The sequence below is a fragment of the Pteronotus mesoamericanus genome, unplaced genomic scaffold (assembly GCF_021234165.1).
Source record: "Pteronotus mesoamericanus isolate MK-2021 breed Mesoamerican mustached bat unplaced genomic scaffold, CSHL_Meso_final contig_33, whole genome shotgun sequence".
NCBI lineage: Eukaryota > Metazoa > Chordata > Mammalia > Chiroptera > Mormoopidae > Pteronotus > Pteronotus mesoamericanus.
In genome coordinates, this window is record NW_026555135.1 from 2,641,122 (window position 1) to 2,657,115 (window position 15,994).

A 15,994-nucleotide genomic window follows, 5' to 3' on the forward strand; every position below is an offset into this window, starting at 1 on the left:
ACATAGACATACCCTAGTTTATTTAACCATTTACCTATTTTGATAGCTTTTTGGCTATCTGGATAAAAGGTAAAAACTCTTTTCCCCTTCTACGTGACAACTGGACCTTGGGTTAACTTTCTAGCCCTGTCCTCTGGTAACCTGAAACAAATGGTATGATAACTATGTTACTAGGCAAGATTGCTATGGAAAAAAATCACATCTGGATAAGGAAAAAGTATAAATGAAGAATAAATATCTGAAGGAGGCACCATAACTTTGAGCTTCTCTGTATGTATATTCCCTGTATGTTCCTATAATTGTCCTTTGCAGGAATTCTATGAGCTATGTCTATGGAGTGTCACAATGGCTATTTGTTCCCGTGGGGAATGACATTTCTAAGCCAGAGTGGCTCCTGCATCAACCCAATGAGAGTCTCAGAGTCTTGGACTTGGGCTGGAGGGCATGGAGACTGGCTCATGGATTGTTACATGGACTGCTACACAAAATGCTATGAGGACTTCATGGAAGAGGAACTGCGCCCCTATCTGGCATACTGTGTGAAATTACTCAGAGCCTTCTAAGTGAACCCGGTGTCAGGTGCGGCTTATGGTGATCTTTTAAGTCCATTGTCCTCAGGACCACCACTGAGTCTATTTATTTTCTTAAAGATTTTAATTATTTATCTTTTTTTAAATTGTTCAAATACGTTTATCTCCATTTTCCCACCACCACTTTCCCCTGCCCCACCCACCTCCACCTCCCACCCACAATCCTTCCCTACTTTGGCTTTGTCCATGGGTCCTTTATACGTGTTCCTTGATTTGACCCTTCCCCTTCTTTTCCCGTTACCCCCCTCCCTCCTTCCCTCTCGTTACTGTCAGTTTCTTTTTTCTTTCAGTGTTGCTGGTTTTATTTTTCTTGCTTGTTTGTTTTGTTGATTAGGTTCCACTTATAAGTCACAACACCATGAAAGTCCTAGAGGAGAACACAGGCAGATCATATGCCATTTGTCTTTCACCCCTGGCTTATTTCGCTTAGCATAATGCTCTCCAGTTCCATCCATACTGTCACAAAGGGTAGTTTCGTTTTGTTTGTTTCTTTCTTTCCTTCTTCCTTCCTTTCTTTCTTTTTCTCTCTTTCTTCCTTCCTCTTTCTTTCCTTCTTCCTTCCTTTCTTTCTTTTTTTCTTTCTTTCTTTCCTTCTTTCTTTCTTTTCTTTCTTTCTCTTTCTTTCTTTTCTTTTCTCTCATTCTTCTGTATAGTATTCCACTGTGAAAATGTACCATAGTTTTTTGATTCACTCATTTACTGATGGGCACTTAGGTTGCTTCCAGCACTTAGATATTTTAAATTGTGCTGCTATGACCTTTGGGGTGCATAGGTTCTTAGGAATTGGTGTTTTGGGATTCTTAGGGTATAATCCCAGCAGTGGAATTGCTAGGTCAAAAGGCAGTTCCATTTTTAGCTTTTTGAGGAAATTCCAAACTGTTTTCCACAGTGGCTGCACCAGTCTGCATTCCCACCAACAGTGTACTAGGGTTCCCTTTTCTCCACAGCCTCGCCAGCACTTGTTGTTTGTTGATTTGTTTATGATGGCCATTCTGACCTGTGTGAAGTGGTATCTCATTGTGGTTTTAATTTGCATTTCTCTGATGGCTAGTGATGCTGAGCATCCTTTCATATGTCTCTGGGCCTTGTTTATGAATTCCTTGGAGAAGTGTCTGTTCAGGTCCTTTGCCCATTTTTATAATTGGATTGTTTGTCTTCCTGGAGTGGAGTTGTGTGAGTTCTTTATATATTTTGGAGATCAAACCCTTGTCCAAAGTATCATTGGCAAATATATTTTCCCATACAGTTCGTTCCCTTTTCATTTTGCTGATGTTTTCTTTAGCTGTGCAGAAGCTTTTTATTTGGATGAAGTCCTATTTGTTTATTCTTTCCTTTATGTCTCTTGTTCTATCAGTGAAAATATTGCTGCGTGGAATATCTGAGAGTTTCTTGCCTGTGTTCTCCTCTAGGACTTTCATGGTGTTGTAACTTATATTTAAGTGTTTTATCCTTCTTGAGTTTATTTTTATGTATGGTGTAAGTTGCTGGTTGAATTTCAATTTTTTGCATGTAGCCATCCAGCTCTCCCAACACCTTTTGTTGAAGAGGCTATTTTTACTCCATTTTAAACTTCTGTCCCCTTTGTCGAATATTAATTGACCACAGAGACATAGGTTTACTTCTGGGCTCTCTATTCTGTTCCATTGATCTATGTGTCTGTTCTTATGCCAGTACCAGACTGCACCATAAACGACCCCAAATAGTTGCAGCAATTTTGAGAAAGAAGAACAAAGTAGGAGGGATCACAATACCTGATATCAAATTATTTATTTATTTTTAGAGAGAGTGGAAGGGAGGGAGAAAGGGAGGGAAACACCCATGTGTGAGATATACAGTGATCAGTTGCCTCTTGCACGCCCCCAACTGGGCAGAGGCTCTCTATTTAAAAGCTGTCCAAGGCTCACCTTTGCCTGCAGGATTAAGTCCAAGTCATTCAGGGTCCTTGATAATCTAGTCCCTATCAAGCATTTTAGTCTTCATTTTCTACCGCCTGCGTCCCTTGCAAACATATGAAGTTTCTCTGCTCTTTCAACCTGAAATACCTCCTTATCTTCTAATTTCTGAATGCGAGTCTCTCCTATTCATTTTTTTAGATCTCAGCATAGGTGCTCCTTTCCTCAGAAGTTTCTTCTGACACTCTGGCCCAGTTTAATGTCCTGCTTATATACTCGCATAGCATTTTGTGATTCACTCTAACATTGCACTTCCTGTATTCTGCTCTAGCCTGAGCCCATCTCTCCCACCAAACTATGGCTCACCAGAACAGGACCTGGATGCATTCATTTTTAAAAGCCAAGCATTCACATAGTCCTGTCACCCAGCAGGGGTCGCTGTGGATTTGCTGAATAAACAAGAAGGCTTTACTCTCCAGCTGGAGCTCTTACAGGTGGCTCAGAAACATCTGTATATACCCATCTCATCTGAGCCTACCAGGCATCTTGCCTTGGGGAGGATAAAAGCAAGGGAATTATCTCCATTTACAGATAGAGAAGCAGCAACTCACAGAGAAATGTTCTAAGTAGGTGGTGCCTGCTGTGGGTTAGAATCCAGGGCTGTGTGTTCCGCAAGCCCAGCTCACTGCACTCCAAAAAGAGATGCATGGACAGTCACGGATGGACTGACAGTCAGGTTCTAACATAAGTGACTGGCTATGCCAGCCAAGAGGCAGAACACAGCTTTCAGGAAGAAAGAGCTCACCTAGAGGCAGCAGGTTTTCTGAGGCATTGATGTAAATCACTGAATCAAAATGCTTGAAGTCCTTCTCGTTAACCTGTGCGAAGGCATTTTGAAAGAATATTCAGAAAAGCATGGTGAATGATACTCTGAAGATCCATGTAACACTATCCAGATTTGATAAATCTGAATATTTTGCTGTCCTTGCTTCAAGTTTCTTTAAAGAAAGAAAACATTTCAGAGAGCTGCTCCCCCCACCGTCTCCTTTCCCAATCACGTTCTCCAATCTCTCTCCCACAGATGACAGCTATCCTGAATCGGTGATTATCATTCCCATACTTGTATTACATATATGTGCCCATAAACCATATATAGTATTATTTACATGTTTATAAAACTATGTTAAATGCAGCATACTGTTGGTATTCTGTAACCTGCCTTTCTTACTCAAAACTGTTTTTGAGATTTAATTGTGTTGATACATGTAGCTCTAGTTCATTCACTTTACCTGTTGTATACTATTATACAAGCAATCTCTTTTCATATGCCATGGAAGGCCTACAGACCAAAAATATATGCCATAATATCATGTATTATGGTATATCCAAATACATTGGCTAATGGCTCTGAGATACCTATTAGTAAATGCAAAGAAAGAAACATGACTCATTACATGAGTCACAAGGTCTGTATGTTAAGAACAAACCAGCATCTTGGGAGAAACATTAAGTTTTGGCACTAAAACCTGACAAAAATTTCTCTTGCAGGTCCTTTTGATCGGAACTTTGTCACACAATAAATCATATGCCAACAAAATTCTATAGCCAATTCAAACCCACTTCCACAAGGCTATTTCCTTTAATTGACGTCACGTGGGACAATGAAAATATCAAATTTAGAGCAAAAGATTGTGTCTTAATGTTTTTTTTCCACCCAATGAGTCCTTGTCTGACCCACCCCATCCCTTGTGACCAGATTCCTATTCTTGAGAGACTCTGAGGGTCCAATGGACAAAGAGCCAGGAGCCACCTCAGGTCTGGCTCACCCCAACTACGCTTCTGCTGACTGGCCTTACCTGGGAGAACTTCAGGCCGCTCACATTAATGGTGCACAGGTCTGATGGCTTCCTCACACAGTGGTGCTTCAGCTGGAATACAGTGCAGAGAGTCAACTCTCAAGGCCCCAACAAAGTTTGTATAGTTGGCCAAGACAACAAACGACTCTCTGTTGAGGAAGGCAGCCTGGTATGGTGGAAAGAGCACGCGCTTTCAAGTCGCTCAGAACCGAGCTACCATCTCAGCTCTTCCATCTCTCAGTGTCCCATCTGTAAGATGGGGAGACTTAACACTGACTTTACGGAGTTCTCAGGAGGATTCCTTCCTCTCTGTTCTTTCTCTGTCTTTTTGGGGGTCCCACTTCCTCTACTTGGCTCTTTAAAAATTTGTATTTCTGGGGCTTTACCAATCTCATACATTTGTCATAGTTTGTTCATTCATTCATTCATTCATCCACTCATTCACCAAATATTTACTAAGCACTGTATTTGCCCATTCATTATGCTAACTGTATCAACAAACTTTCTCCTTATCCTAATTATTATTATCTCTTTTAAAATGAGAAAAATAAGGTTAAAATGCCTTCCCTAATGTCCTATAGCTAGTCAGTGAGAGATCTATGATTTGAATCCAAATTTGTAACCAGTAAATTCTGTGCTCTTTTGACTACCACATGTTGTCCCTCAGAACTAAAACACTAGAAGAAAATTTCTACTTTGGAGCTTCTATTTCTGTTTAATTAAGATCATTACTTTTTCCTGTTAATAATTTATTTATGGTATCTTTTATTTTAGACAAGGAACTAGGCATTGGGAAGATAATGAAGAAAAAACAGAAATATTCCACATCTTCATACAACTTACAAGTGCATGGGAGCCAAGTACCAAGAAAGTTTTTATAATGTGATAAATATTTTAAATGAGAAATTCACGATGCTAAGGGAGACAATGCAGGAGGTCCTAATCTTAGTCTGGATGTGAGAAAATACTCACTTGAGGAAGTAATATTTCAACTGAGACCTAAGAGCTAAGTGGAAGTGGGTTGTGGGGTCTGTGAAAGCTATTGAGGCCGGAAAAACCAGGTGCTTTTGAAAGGATAAAAAGCAAGATAAGGCTAGAGAGGCAGTCGTTAGATCCTGTGGGTCCCTGTTGACTCTGTAAAGGGTGTGGATTTATCCTCCAGTCAATGGGAAGCTGTCAGAGGTTTTTTGGCAGGGGTCTGATTGCTATGTCTGATAAACATATAGAGGAGAAGATAGGAGTGGAGAGAGACCAATCTACCAGACATTGTTAATTACCTCCCCTAGAGCTACTTCTCTACTTATTCCTTGTTAAAGAACCCCAATGTTATTCACACTTCTCTGAGTGGTCAAGTCCTCATGCTCCAGCTCCAAGGAATAAATCCTGACTTGTCTCATCCAATCACGGAGGTCACATTCCCCTACCCAATGACTGTTGGGACATGTGATCTTGGTCTGGCCAATAAAATACTGGCTGCTGGAGTTGAGAGACCAGTTGTGGGAAGCTTTTTCTTATTTTTAAAAATACACCTAAGAAAGTGAAAGGCAATCCCTTTTTTACTTCTGCATGTTATACATTACATGTGATGACCAGAGCTGATGCAGCCATCTTGGGATCATGAAGGCAATGAAACCAAGAGGACAAGTTAACATGCTCAGGCTACAAGAGCAGGAAGATGGAGAAACCTGCATCTAGGAGGATGTCATTACACCAGTTAATTAACCTCCTGTGGAATAACAATCCCTCTGGCTTCTTTTTACGTGAAATAAAAGCTCCTAGTCAGTTTAAACTATTTAGGAAGTCACTGAATTAGCCCAGTAAAAGATGATGGTGGCTCTGATTAAGGTGGTAGCAGTAGAGATGAGGAGGAGACTACAGATTTGATAATTATTAAGTAAAAGTGTCAGGGTTTGGCCATGGTCAGGGTGGGGACAGTGAGGGAGAGGCAAGTGTCAAGCATAACCCCAGCTTACTGGCTTTGTGATTGGGTAAGATAATGGTGCCATCAAAGAAACAGTACAGCAAACCCTAGAAAAGAGGTATATTTTGGGACTTGGAGTAAGGGTATTCGTGCAGCAAATCAATATAAGGTGCCAGTGAAACATTCAGTTGGAACTGTTTAAGAGGTGGATAGGTATCCCATTAGTCTGAGAAACATCCTTGTTGCTTCTGCTATCCAAAGTGGCAACATGGATAACAAGCCATCTCAACTAATGTGGAACCGTGTGTGTTGCTGGAAACAAGGGAAAAGAAGGCTGCAGTGGGAAGTGTTTCTGCCCCTCCTCAGTACTGTTGTTTCAGTCGTCCTTACCCCAATGAGAACTGAACAAAATCATGAAAGAAATTCCATAGGACTCCTTGAAAAGCTTACATCTCAGCACCTAAGGTGAGATGCAACGAGCTGTCTCCTCAAAGCTCTCTTTCAACATCTGATCTGGGCAGAAACCCATCTCCGGGGAACCATAAGTGAGCCTGGGAACAAAGTAGGCTGCCAGAGGGTTCTTCGTAGGGAGCTATGAGACCGGACTGCACATTAATGTTGGCTTACAAAATGTGTCTTTGCAAAGCCACTGAGGCATTGCACAGAGCAGAAGTAAAATTACCTGGCTGGTCTCCAGCACAGCCACACCAGTCTTCTCTCTAAAGCCCTGCCTTGGCACTGGGTAATGTCTGGCCAGCTCTCCTGGCTTTCAGCCAGACACTACACCCCAAGGACAAAGGTGGAAGCGTGTAGAGCTTTTTAATCCCCTCTGCTCCTAGAGAGATCTCTCCTGGGCAGAGCAGGAATCTCTATACCCTACAGGTGCTGGGATGGATTTCCAAGTTACTGTTCCCCTCATTTACTCATTTGCCTCCCCAACTCAGTTAAGAATTTTTACCTGATATAATAATGTAAAGGCACAGGCTTTGGGGTCAGTAGCCCAGAGTCCTAATCCAGAGTAGCTTTAATCCTGAGTAGGCCAGAGTTCTAATCACTAGCCATTAATTACCCTGGCCAAGGCAAAATAACCCTTGGGGCCTCTGTTTTCCATCTGCACAATAGCAACAACTTAATAGGGATGATAATATCTACCTCAAAAGGTGGATGTAAAGAAAGCTTCACACATGAAGAAAGCTGTGGGTCCCTTCATCATCCTGGCTCTACTCAGTTTGCCACTCTAATAGTTTGGGGTGGTTTGGGGGAAGTTATACCAGAGTGGAGCAACCAGGAGAGCCATCAGCTGATATTGCCAGCCATTCCAAGACACATTTATTCTCACCAGAAAATTCAAGTCCAGCACGTGTCCAGGAATGTCCGCTTGGTTTTTCCATCCAGACCTTTTCTTTGCTCCGACCTCAAAAGAAACCTTCTGGCTTTCCTGACCTTCAGCTGGTGCCTTGACCGTACCCTTGGCCTTCTTTTTGAGGTTACATTTCCGAGCCACTAACCAATGTCCTCTACCTGTTGAGAAGATCAGAACAGTGAGGAGCAAACTCTTTCAAAGCCAAACTGAAAAATGGCTTCTCATTATCTCATATGCACCACTGTGCTGCTGTTGGTGACAGGTTTGGAGGGCGGGCGGGAGGAGATGTTTACATATCTATCTCAACCAACCGGCCCCCAAAGCCAGTAAGGATATGGTAGTGCCCCATTTCACAGATGAAAAGCCTAAGACTCAAAGAGGTGAAATAACTTGCCTAATTCTTTCCTCTACACTTTTGCCTCTCAACTCTAGTTGTTCTTTTAAGACCCCATATCAAGTATTTCTTGTTCTGTAAAACTTTTACTGACTCTCCTCAGCAGAGCTGATCATTCTTTCCTGTGCCAGCTAGTTACTACTCCATTTGTCATTTCTTGGGTAAAGTTCAATGCGTGCCGCAAGCTCAACCGGCTCCCTCTTCCCAGACCTTACTCAGGATCCCAACATTATAGGGGACAGACTGCTTCAAAGACTCAGGATAAGAAAATGACAGGATAGCTGTCACTTTTTAAAACCCCCGATAACACAAGCTCACTGCAGAAAGAACTAGAAAATGCATTTAAACAAAAAGAACATCAGGTTTACTAGTAAATGCAACAAAAATCACGACAATATTCTAGAATCTGTTTTCTCCAGCTTTTTTCTTTTTTCTTTCTTTTTTTTACAGCAAGGCATTTACTGGAACCTCATGTTATTTTACTCGTTCATGTATTGTCTTTCTTGCCCACTAGAGCGGCAGCTCCACAGAGCACAGGTTGATTGATTCATGTCAGCGTTCTCAAGGCCTACAATGAGCTTACTACACTGTTGAGTGTTGCTGAATGAACGCTGAGCCACAGCCCCCACCCACAATCATCCATTCAGGCTTTTCCTGAGCATCTATTTTGTGCCGGGAGCTGGGGATACGGAGATGAGTAAGATGGAGGCCCTGACTCAAAGGTGCTCAAAAATAAAAAGGGTGCTGTGGAAGCACAGAGAGGGTAGCTACCAGCCTAAGGGATGAGCTTGATCTAGTAAGTTGAAAGTCAACTAGGTAGAAATGAAAAAACCAGGTAATCCAGGCAGAGGGAAGAGCACAAGTACCCAGAGGTATGACAGATTGGGACCACGCAGAAGATCAGCATAGCTATAGGAACCATGTTGGTGCCTCTGACCACACTGGTTCCCTGTCTGTGCAGCCCATTGGCTCCCGGCCTGGGGGCCTTGCCCTGGCTCACCTGACAATGCTGCCTACACTGCCTCTCTTGGATGCAGCTCCTGCCCTATGCCTGGTGTAGGCCAGTTACCATTTCCACTCTAGGCCCGGCAGTCCAGGGAGTCCATTTCCCAAGGCTGCTCTCATTTGGGGCATGGACCTTTGTCCTATAACCCGATAGCTCTGACTCCTGGAGACTCTAGGCTAAGTTGGTGCCAAAACGTCCAACACAGACAGGAAGGAAGGCCCAGAGTGTGTCAGGAGGTGAACGGGGGAAAAGAGAGATGAGGCTGGGTGGTCAGTAGAGTCAGATCAGAAAAGGTCCTGAGGACAGGAATAAGGAGCTTGGGATATAATGGGGTAGGTTTATAGCAGCAGAGTATCCAGGGGAAAGGTTTTTTTCCCCCTCATAATTTTTCATTTTGAGATAATTTTAGACTTTCAGAAAAGTTGTAAAAATAGTACAGAGTTCTTAGACAGCTTTCATCCAGTTTCCCTAATGCCTTATATAATCATAGTACAATGATTGAAACCAAGAAATGAACACTGCTATAATATTAGTAACTAATCTATAGCCCTTCTTTGAATTTTTCCAGTTTTCTCTCTAATGTCCTCTTTCTGTTCTAGGATCCGATCCAGGATCTCATATTTCATTTGGTTGTCATGTCTTCTTAGTCTCCCCCAATCTGTGACAGTTCTTCAGTCTTTCTTTTTCCCTAAGTGAACCTGACACTTTTGAAGAACACCAGTCAATTACTTTGTGAAATGTCCCTCAATTTGATTTTGTTTGATGCTTTCCCATAATTAGACTAAGGCTTTGCACTTTGGCAAAACTACCACAGAAGTGATGTTGTGCCCTTGTCAGCACATCAAAACACAGGCACATGATGTTAATATGTCATTACTGGTGATGTTAATTTTGATCACACAGGTAAGGTAGTGTTGACCTAATTTCTCTACTGAGAAGTTACTATTTTTCCCTTTGTAATTAGTAAAGATGTCTTGACACTATGCAAATATGTTTCTCATCATACTTTGACCCACTAATTCTAGCATCTGTGATGGTTAATTTTAGTGTCAACCTGGCTAGGGTATGAGAGGGTTTATTAAACACTAATCTAAGTGTTGCTGTAGAGGTATTTTGTAGATGTGGCTAACATCTACAATCAGTTGACTTTAAGTAGAGGAGGCCATACTCAGTGATGTGCATGGGCCTCATCCAATTGGCTGAAAGACGTGAATGGCTAAAACAGAAATTTCCCAAAAGAAAAAGAATTTTGCCTTAAGACGGCAGCGTCAGCTCTTCCCTAAGTGTCCAGCCTGCCTGCCCTATAGATTTCAGACTTGCCAGCCCATCACTTTATAAGTCAATTCCTTGAAATATGTAATGTGTGTATATGTATGTATGCATGTATTTGTATGTCTATATATACATATATGCATGCATGTATATGAAAACCAAACTAGTAATTAAATATTAATTATAATTATAAATAATATGATAATCATAGTATAATTATAAATATAAATAATAATTATGAATCTTTAATTACAGGCTCATGGATATTTACTCAATGGTTTATAACTCAAGTCTGCCTTTACCTATTTTGTTGCTTAGATTGTCCCAGCTTTGGCTACCATGAGCTCCTTCAGGTTGGCTTTCAGGTCCTTTGCCATGCACCCATCGCCTTCCTGAGCACTTCTTTACCTTCTGGCAGGACATGATGTACCAGGCTCAATTTGTATTTTTCCTGCCCCAGGCCTTGTAACAACCTGTTCTCTTAGGAGCGTTGGCTTCTTTTACTGGTGACTAGTATTTAGAAACTGAGATCTATGTGTCAGTACACTCTTCATGGCTGATGTATCATTGTTCTCAGTGGACTAGGAAATATACATACATATACCAACACATGCAGATACACACAACTCTATTTTTCTACCTGTCCATCTGTGTGTGTGAGCGGGGTGGGTATGAAATCATGAGTTCAAACTGAGAGCTCCATGGGAAGGTTTTAAATAGGTAGGTTGCCAGAGAAGGTCTCTATGTGAAAAATGAAATCACTCTAGAGAAGTGGGGAGGACAGACTGGAGGAGATGATGCTTCAAAAAATGCAATGTACAGAGTGACCTGCAAGTCACTTTATCTAGAGTAAACAAAGGGTACTTCTCCATTGCTCTACTCTTTCAAAGCAACAAATCCAATCCAGTGAACCCATACATCTTCGGCAGTGTTCCAACTGCATGGCTCCGCTCAGTGTTGTGAGGAGTCCCTGCTGCAGAAGAGTGTTTAACTAGATTAAAGTTTGAAAAACTACTTAGCAGAGTCAAGTTTAAACCACTTTATTTAGGAACTTGGTGGAATATAATAAATCATCAAATGGGAAATAGAGGAAGACGGCTCACAAAGAGGATGGTCACGAAGGCCTAGAGCAGCTAGACATGTGGGAGACGTGGGAGAAGATCTGGGTTTTGTGGGATACGAAGAGTTTGGACTGGAATGAAGGCTGGAACATTCTGGACAAATAAAAAAAGCTACGTGAAATGATAACACTATGGAATAGGGCATAAAAAAAAGAATGGCGTTGCACAAAGGGTAAGGGGAGGTTAGACTCTGAAGACAGAACAGCAATGAGAAGTCACTGAACAGAAGGGAACACAATGGTTAGACGTGCACTTTAGAAGGCTTCCGAGGTTGCTGTGGGAAGATGGACTAGAAGGGATCGGACTGGGTAGGGCAGGGAACAGCAGTCAAGTAGATGGAAAAAAAGAAATGGATGTGAGAGACATTCTAAAGCAGGAGCTGGCCGTGAGGCAAAGATACCAACTTAAGTCACCTCACCTTCCTCTGATATCCGTAGCAGATTTTTGGCTGGAAAGCAGTTGTTCAGGTAAGGCTTCCCGTCATCCAGCTTATAGATTCCTGAGGAGGCCATCTCCCTGAGAGCCAAGCAAAGAAAAAGAGGAAGTAGAAGAGTGAGAAGGTACAGCATTGCTCTCTCATCCCAACACGGCTCATGAGGCCCCCCAGGACCACCACAGAAAACACATGCCTTACCTCTGAGGGCCTAGAGGTCCACCGCCCTGCTTTAGAAATGGGCCGGCCCTTACATGGAGAGTCAAGGCCTTGGGTTTTTGGGTTCAAACTAATCCTAACCCAGTGGAACACTAGCAAGAGCATCGCCTTCAGGCTCGCGCAGACCTGCTTTGAATACTGGCTCTGATTTTCCTTGCTCCATGAATGGGAAAGTTATTCTATCCCTCTAAGCCTGTTCCTCACCTGTAAAATGTGGGTAATAACACCTACCTTAATAAGCAGCTAAAAGGATCAAGTTAGAATGGTGGTGCCTTGTACATAGTAAATGCTCACTCAGAATGTTTTTTGTTTTAACAGAGTTCAGAGAAGAGGAGGCTCACATTTTACGTGAGATGATAGGCAAATAATGATATTTGAACTGCATAAGTAGGATTTAAGGGATGAACTGAGTTTGCTGATAGAAAGATAAATATTCTAAACAGAATGGCCACAGGACTGAGGACATGGTGGTAGGCATGTCGGGCGCAGTGAACAAACCACCCGACCTAGGAAGGGGATGTATGTCTGGGAGCCTTGGACCATAAGGCTAGAAAGGAGGGATTGTGTCTGCTCCTGAAGGGCCTTCAGTGCCAGGCTAGGAGCTCAGGTTTCACCTTGTAAGTTTATCTAGAGCCATGGATGATTTCTGAGCTGGGGAGAACCATGACCCAAGCAGTGCTTTAGAAAGACAAATCTGATAAAAATAATGCTATGTGAAATGGTATTACATTAACTGGTCATGGAGTCACAACAATTCCAGCCCAGAAATACTGTTCAATGTACTTTTCTCTGTCTCTCACTGCTTTCATTAAATCTTTCATTGCCCCCACTTCCACCCCAGCCCCAGCCTCCAGAATATTGCAACAGTCTTCTGACTGGATTCCCACTGAGCAGGAAGGCCAAATATTTGAGCCTAGTCTTGAAGGCTCCTGGAGGCCTAATTTTTAACCCTACCAGCTCTAGTCTGCCGTACCCATCAGGCTCACAGAATCATTTTCTATCCCTAAAATATACCATTCACGTTCAGTTTTGCCTGCCTTTGTTCCTAGTGTTCCTTTGGCCTAAAACAGCCTTTCCATCTCGTTCATCTGGTTACTTTCATCCTTTAAGATTCAGCTCAAATACCACTTCCTTTAGGAATAAATCACTAATAGGAGAGATAAATTTCTTAAACCTTAAGCTCTTAGATTTGAGATTTTTCATTTAAGGGATCCAGCCATTCCCAAATCTGCTTCAGACAACCTGAGGTAGCAGAGACTTGGGAACCTACAAGACCAGCGGAAGGGAAGCCATGAGTGGAATGTGGGACCTGAGACAGAGGATCTGGGAACAGATTCAGTAAAAGTAAGGAGCAGAGTGGGGAGCTGGGGTCTGGTGTCCTGAGGAAATGTTTCCTGGAGGCGACAGATATGCAAAGTAGAATGTGTAGTAGGAAGAACAATTTCAGAGATTGGAGGCCTAAATCTGAGTCTAGTTTCTACCATTAAGCTGAGTGACCTTGAGCAAATCAGTTCATCTCTTTGTATCTCAGCTGTCTCATATATAAAATGATAAAAACCTGTGCCTCAGAGCACTGTAAAAATTACATAAGGGAAAAATAGGAAAAAAGCTTCTTTTTAGACCCAGTCCAGATGCCATCTCTTCCACAAAGCCTTCACTGAACCTTCCTGTGGGATATAATTGCTGCTGTGGCTAAACCCTGGAGTACCTCTTCTGCATCTCTTTCATGAATGGAACCTTTCTACCTCATACAATTACTATCAATAACAACCTTGAAGGGGGCCACTTCAGTGGTCTATGAACCTCTATGTCTGGACACATGTTCAATTCACTGTCTCTCTTCCACCCTTGGAATGCTCATAGGAAACACCCCAAAAACATGTGTGAGCCAAATGAAGGTAAAAATAATGACATTCCCAGGATCCAAGAGTTTTTATATACATATTCCTGAGCTCCCTAATTACACTCTAAGCTCCTCTAGAGGAAGGAGAGCATCTATGGTGTTCATCTATTTATTCCCAGCACCTAACACAGCAGTGGCACAGAATAGATACCACAATAATTTGCGGAATAAATGAATGTGTTGAGCCCTGGCTGGTGTGGCTCAGTGGACTGAGCACCAGCCTATGAACCAAAGGATCACTGGTTCAGTTCCTCATCAGGGCGCATGCCTGGGTTGCAGGCCAGGTCCTGGATTGGAGACATGCAAGAGGCAACCACACATTGATGTTTCTCTCCCTCTATTTAAAAAAAAAAAAGAAAGAAAGAAAGAAAGAAAAGAGTGACGTTATCTTCTTCGGTCCAACACAGGGCACTCTGAATTTCCTGATCCTTGAACATTCTGAAAAGGACTGGATGTCTCTCCTATGTGTTCCCATAACAACCCATACTTCTAGTGTAGCACTTAATTCTGTTTGCTTCCCTTTCCAATTTCCCACTTGCTGTGGGGTCTGTGATACCTTATTTACCTATGTAATCCCAGAGCCTAGCATAGAGCCTAGAACTTACTAAAAACGTGTTGGGAAAATGAATGGATAGATGGATGAGTGGGGAAAGACCAACAGTCATTCAGTCAATCTGTCTTTTAGGAAATCTGTCTTGTGACCAACTATATCTGTCTGCAAAATAGGTGAATGAATGAATGAATGAATGGGCAAATAGCTGACTGGGGAATGTTAGAGATGATGACTGTTGGAGAAGGCTCAAGTAACTTACAGAATATAGGAATCTTGCTTCTAGTCTGTATACTTACTTGACCTTTGATCTTGGGAAAAGTCCCTTGACGTCCTTTTTTTTTTGTTTCTTCACCTGTAAAATAGATATTACACTCTTTCTTAGTCTGCCATTCAGAGCTCTTGACCTTTCTCATTAATTATATTCTATTATTACCCTTCTGCTCCAAAATATATCTCACCTAGAGCCTAGAAAAATACCACAGGACTAAAAAGCTAAGAAGTAGATTGATATAGCTGTAGAGATAGAGAAAGAGGCATAGATGGGAAGGCGGAAGAGGAGAATAATTTTATGACAGTGGGATGGGTCCAGAGTGCTTAAATAAGATGTACAAATCGCAAATCAGTAAGGAAAGGATCAACTTATACGATCATTTACACAAAATAAGATTTATGCACAGTAATAGTAATAAAGACAACATTGAAAGCTACAATACAACCCGGGAAAAAGATATTTGCTATGCATATAATGCAAAGAATAAAACAGACTCAGCTCATGGGGGACATACAGACCTGCACATAACTAATCATAGAAACTCACAGATCATCAATAAGAGAAGCAAGAAGTTCATCTGGCACTAGTCAGGCTGCTATGTCAAAATTAAGCATAACTGGCAAAAACTCAGAGACTTTGACAACAGGACCCACAAAAGATTTAAGGGCCGGATCTTGAGGCCCAGCATTGGTTATGGGAGCAACAAGAAAACAAAGCACATGCTTCCCAGTGGCTATTGGAAGTCACTGGTCCACAACGTCAAGAAGCTTGTAGTGCTTCTGATGTTCAACAAATCTTACTGTGCAGACTCAAAACAACAAAGCCATTGTGGGAAGAGCAGCCCAGGAGCCCATCAGAGTCACCAATCTCAAAGCCAGGCTGCTCGACGAAGAAAATGAATAGAAGACAGCTTATGTGCACATAGTATTTGGGTTAATAAAACCATAAAATTCTGCCATCTGGCATTTCAAAAAATACATTAAAAATAAAAAAGAATGAAATTTTGCCATTTGCGACAACATGGATGGATCTAGAAGATACTATGCTAAGTAAAGTAAGTCACAGAAAGATACAGTATTTCACTTATAGGTGTAACCTAAAAAATAAAACAAACAAAACAAAAACAAACTCATAGAAATAGAGATCAAACTGATGGCTGCCAGAGGGAAAGGAGAAAGGGGGTAGATGAAAAGGTAAAGG

General features: G+C 41.9%; 1 protein-coding gene across 1 annotated transcript in view; it reads right to left on the minus strand.

The window, feature by feature from the left end:
• Positions 1-14,857, minus strand: part of XRRA1 (X-ray radiation resistance associated 1) — a 57,358-nt gene extending 42,501 nt beyond the window's left edge. Inside the window, exons 1-5 of the mRNA XM_054576179.1 lie at positions 14,820-14,857; positions 11,834-11,931; positions 7,599-7,780; positions 4,339-4,410; positions 3,288-3,360 (exon numbers count right to left, since the gene is read on the minus strand). Coding sequence (XP_054432154.1) covers positions 3,288-3,360; positions 4,339-4,410; positions 7,599-7,780; positions 11,834-11,927 — 421 coding nt within the window. The 5' untranslated portion in view covers positions 11,928-11,931; positions 14,820-14,857. The remainder of the gene's footprint in view (positions 1-3,287; positions 3,361-4,338; positions 4,411-7,598; positions 7,781-11,833; positions 11,932-14,819) is intronic.
• Positions 14,858-15,994: the final 1,137 nt, after the last annotated feature.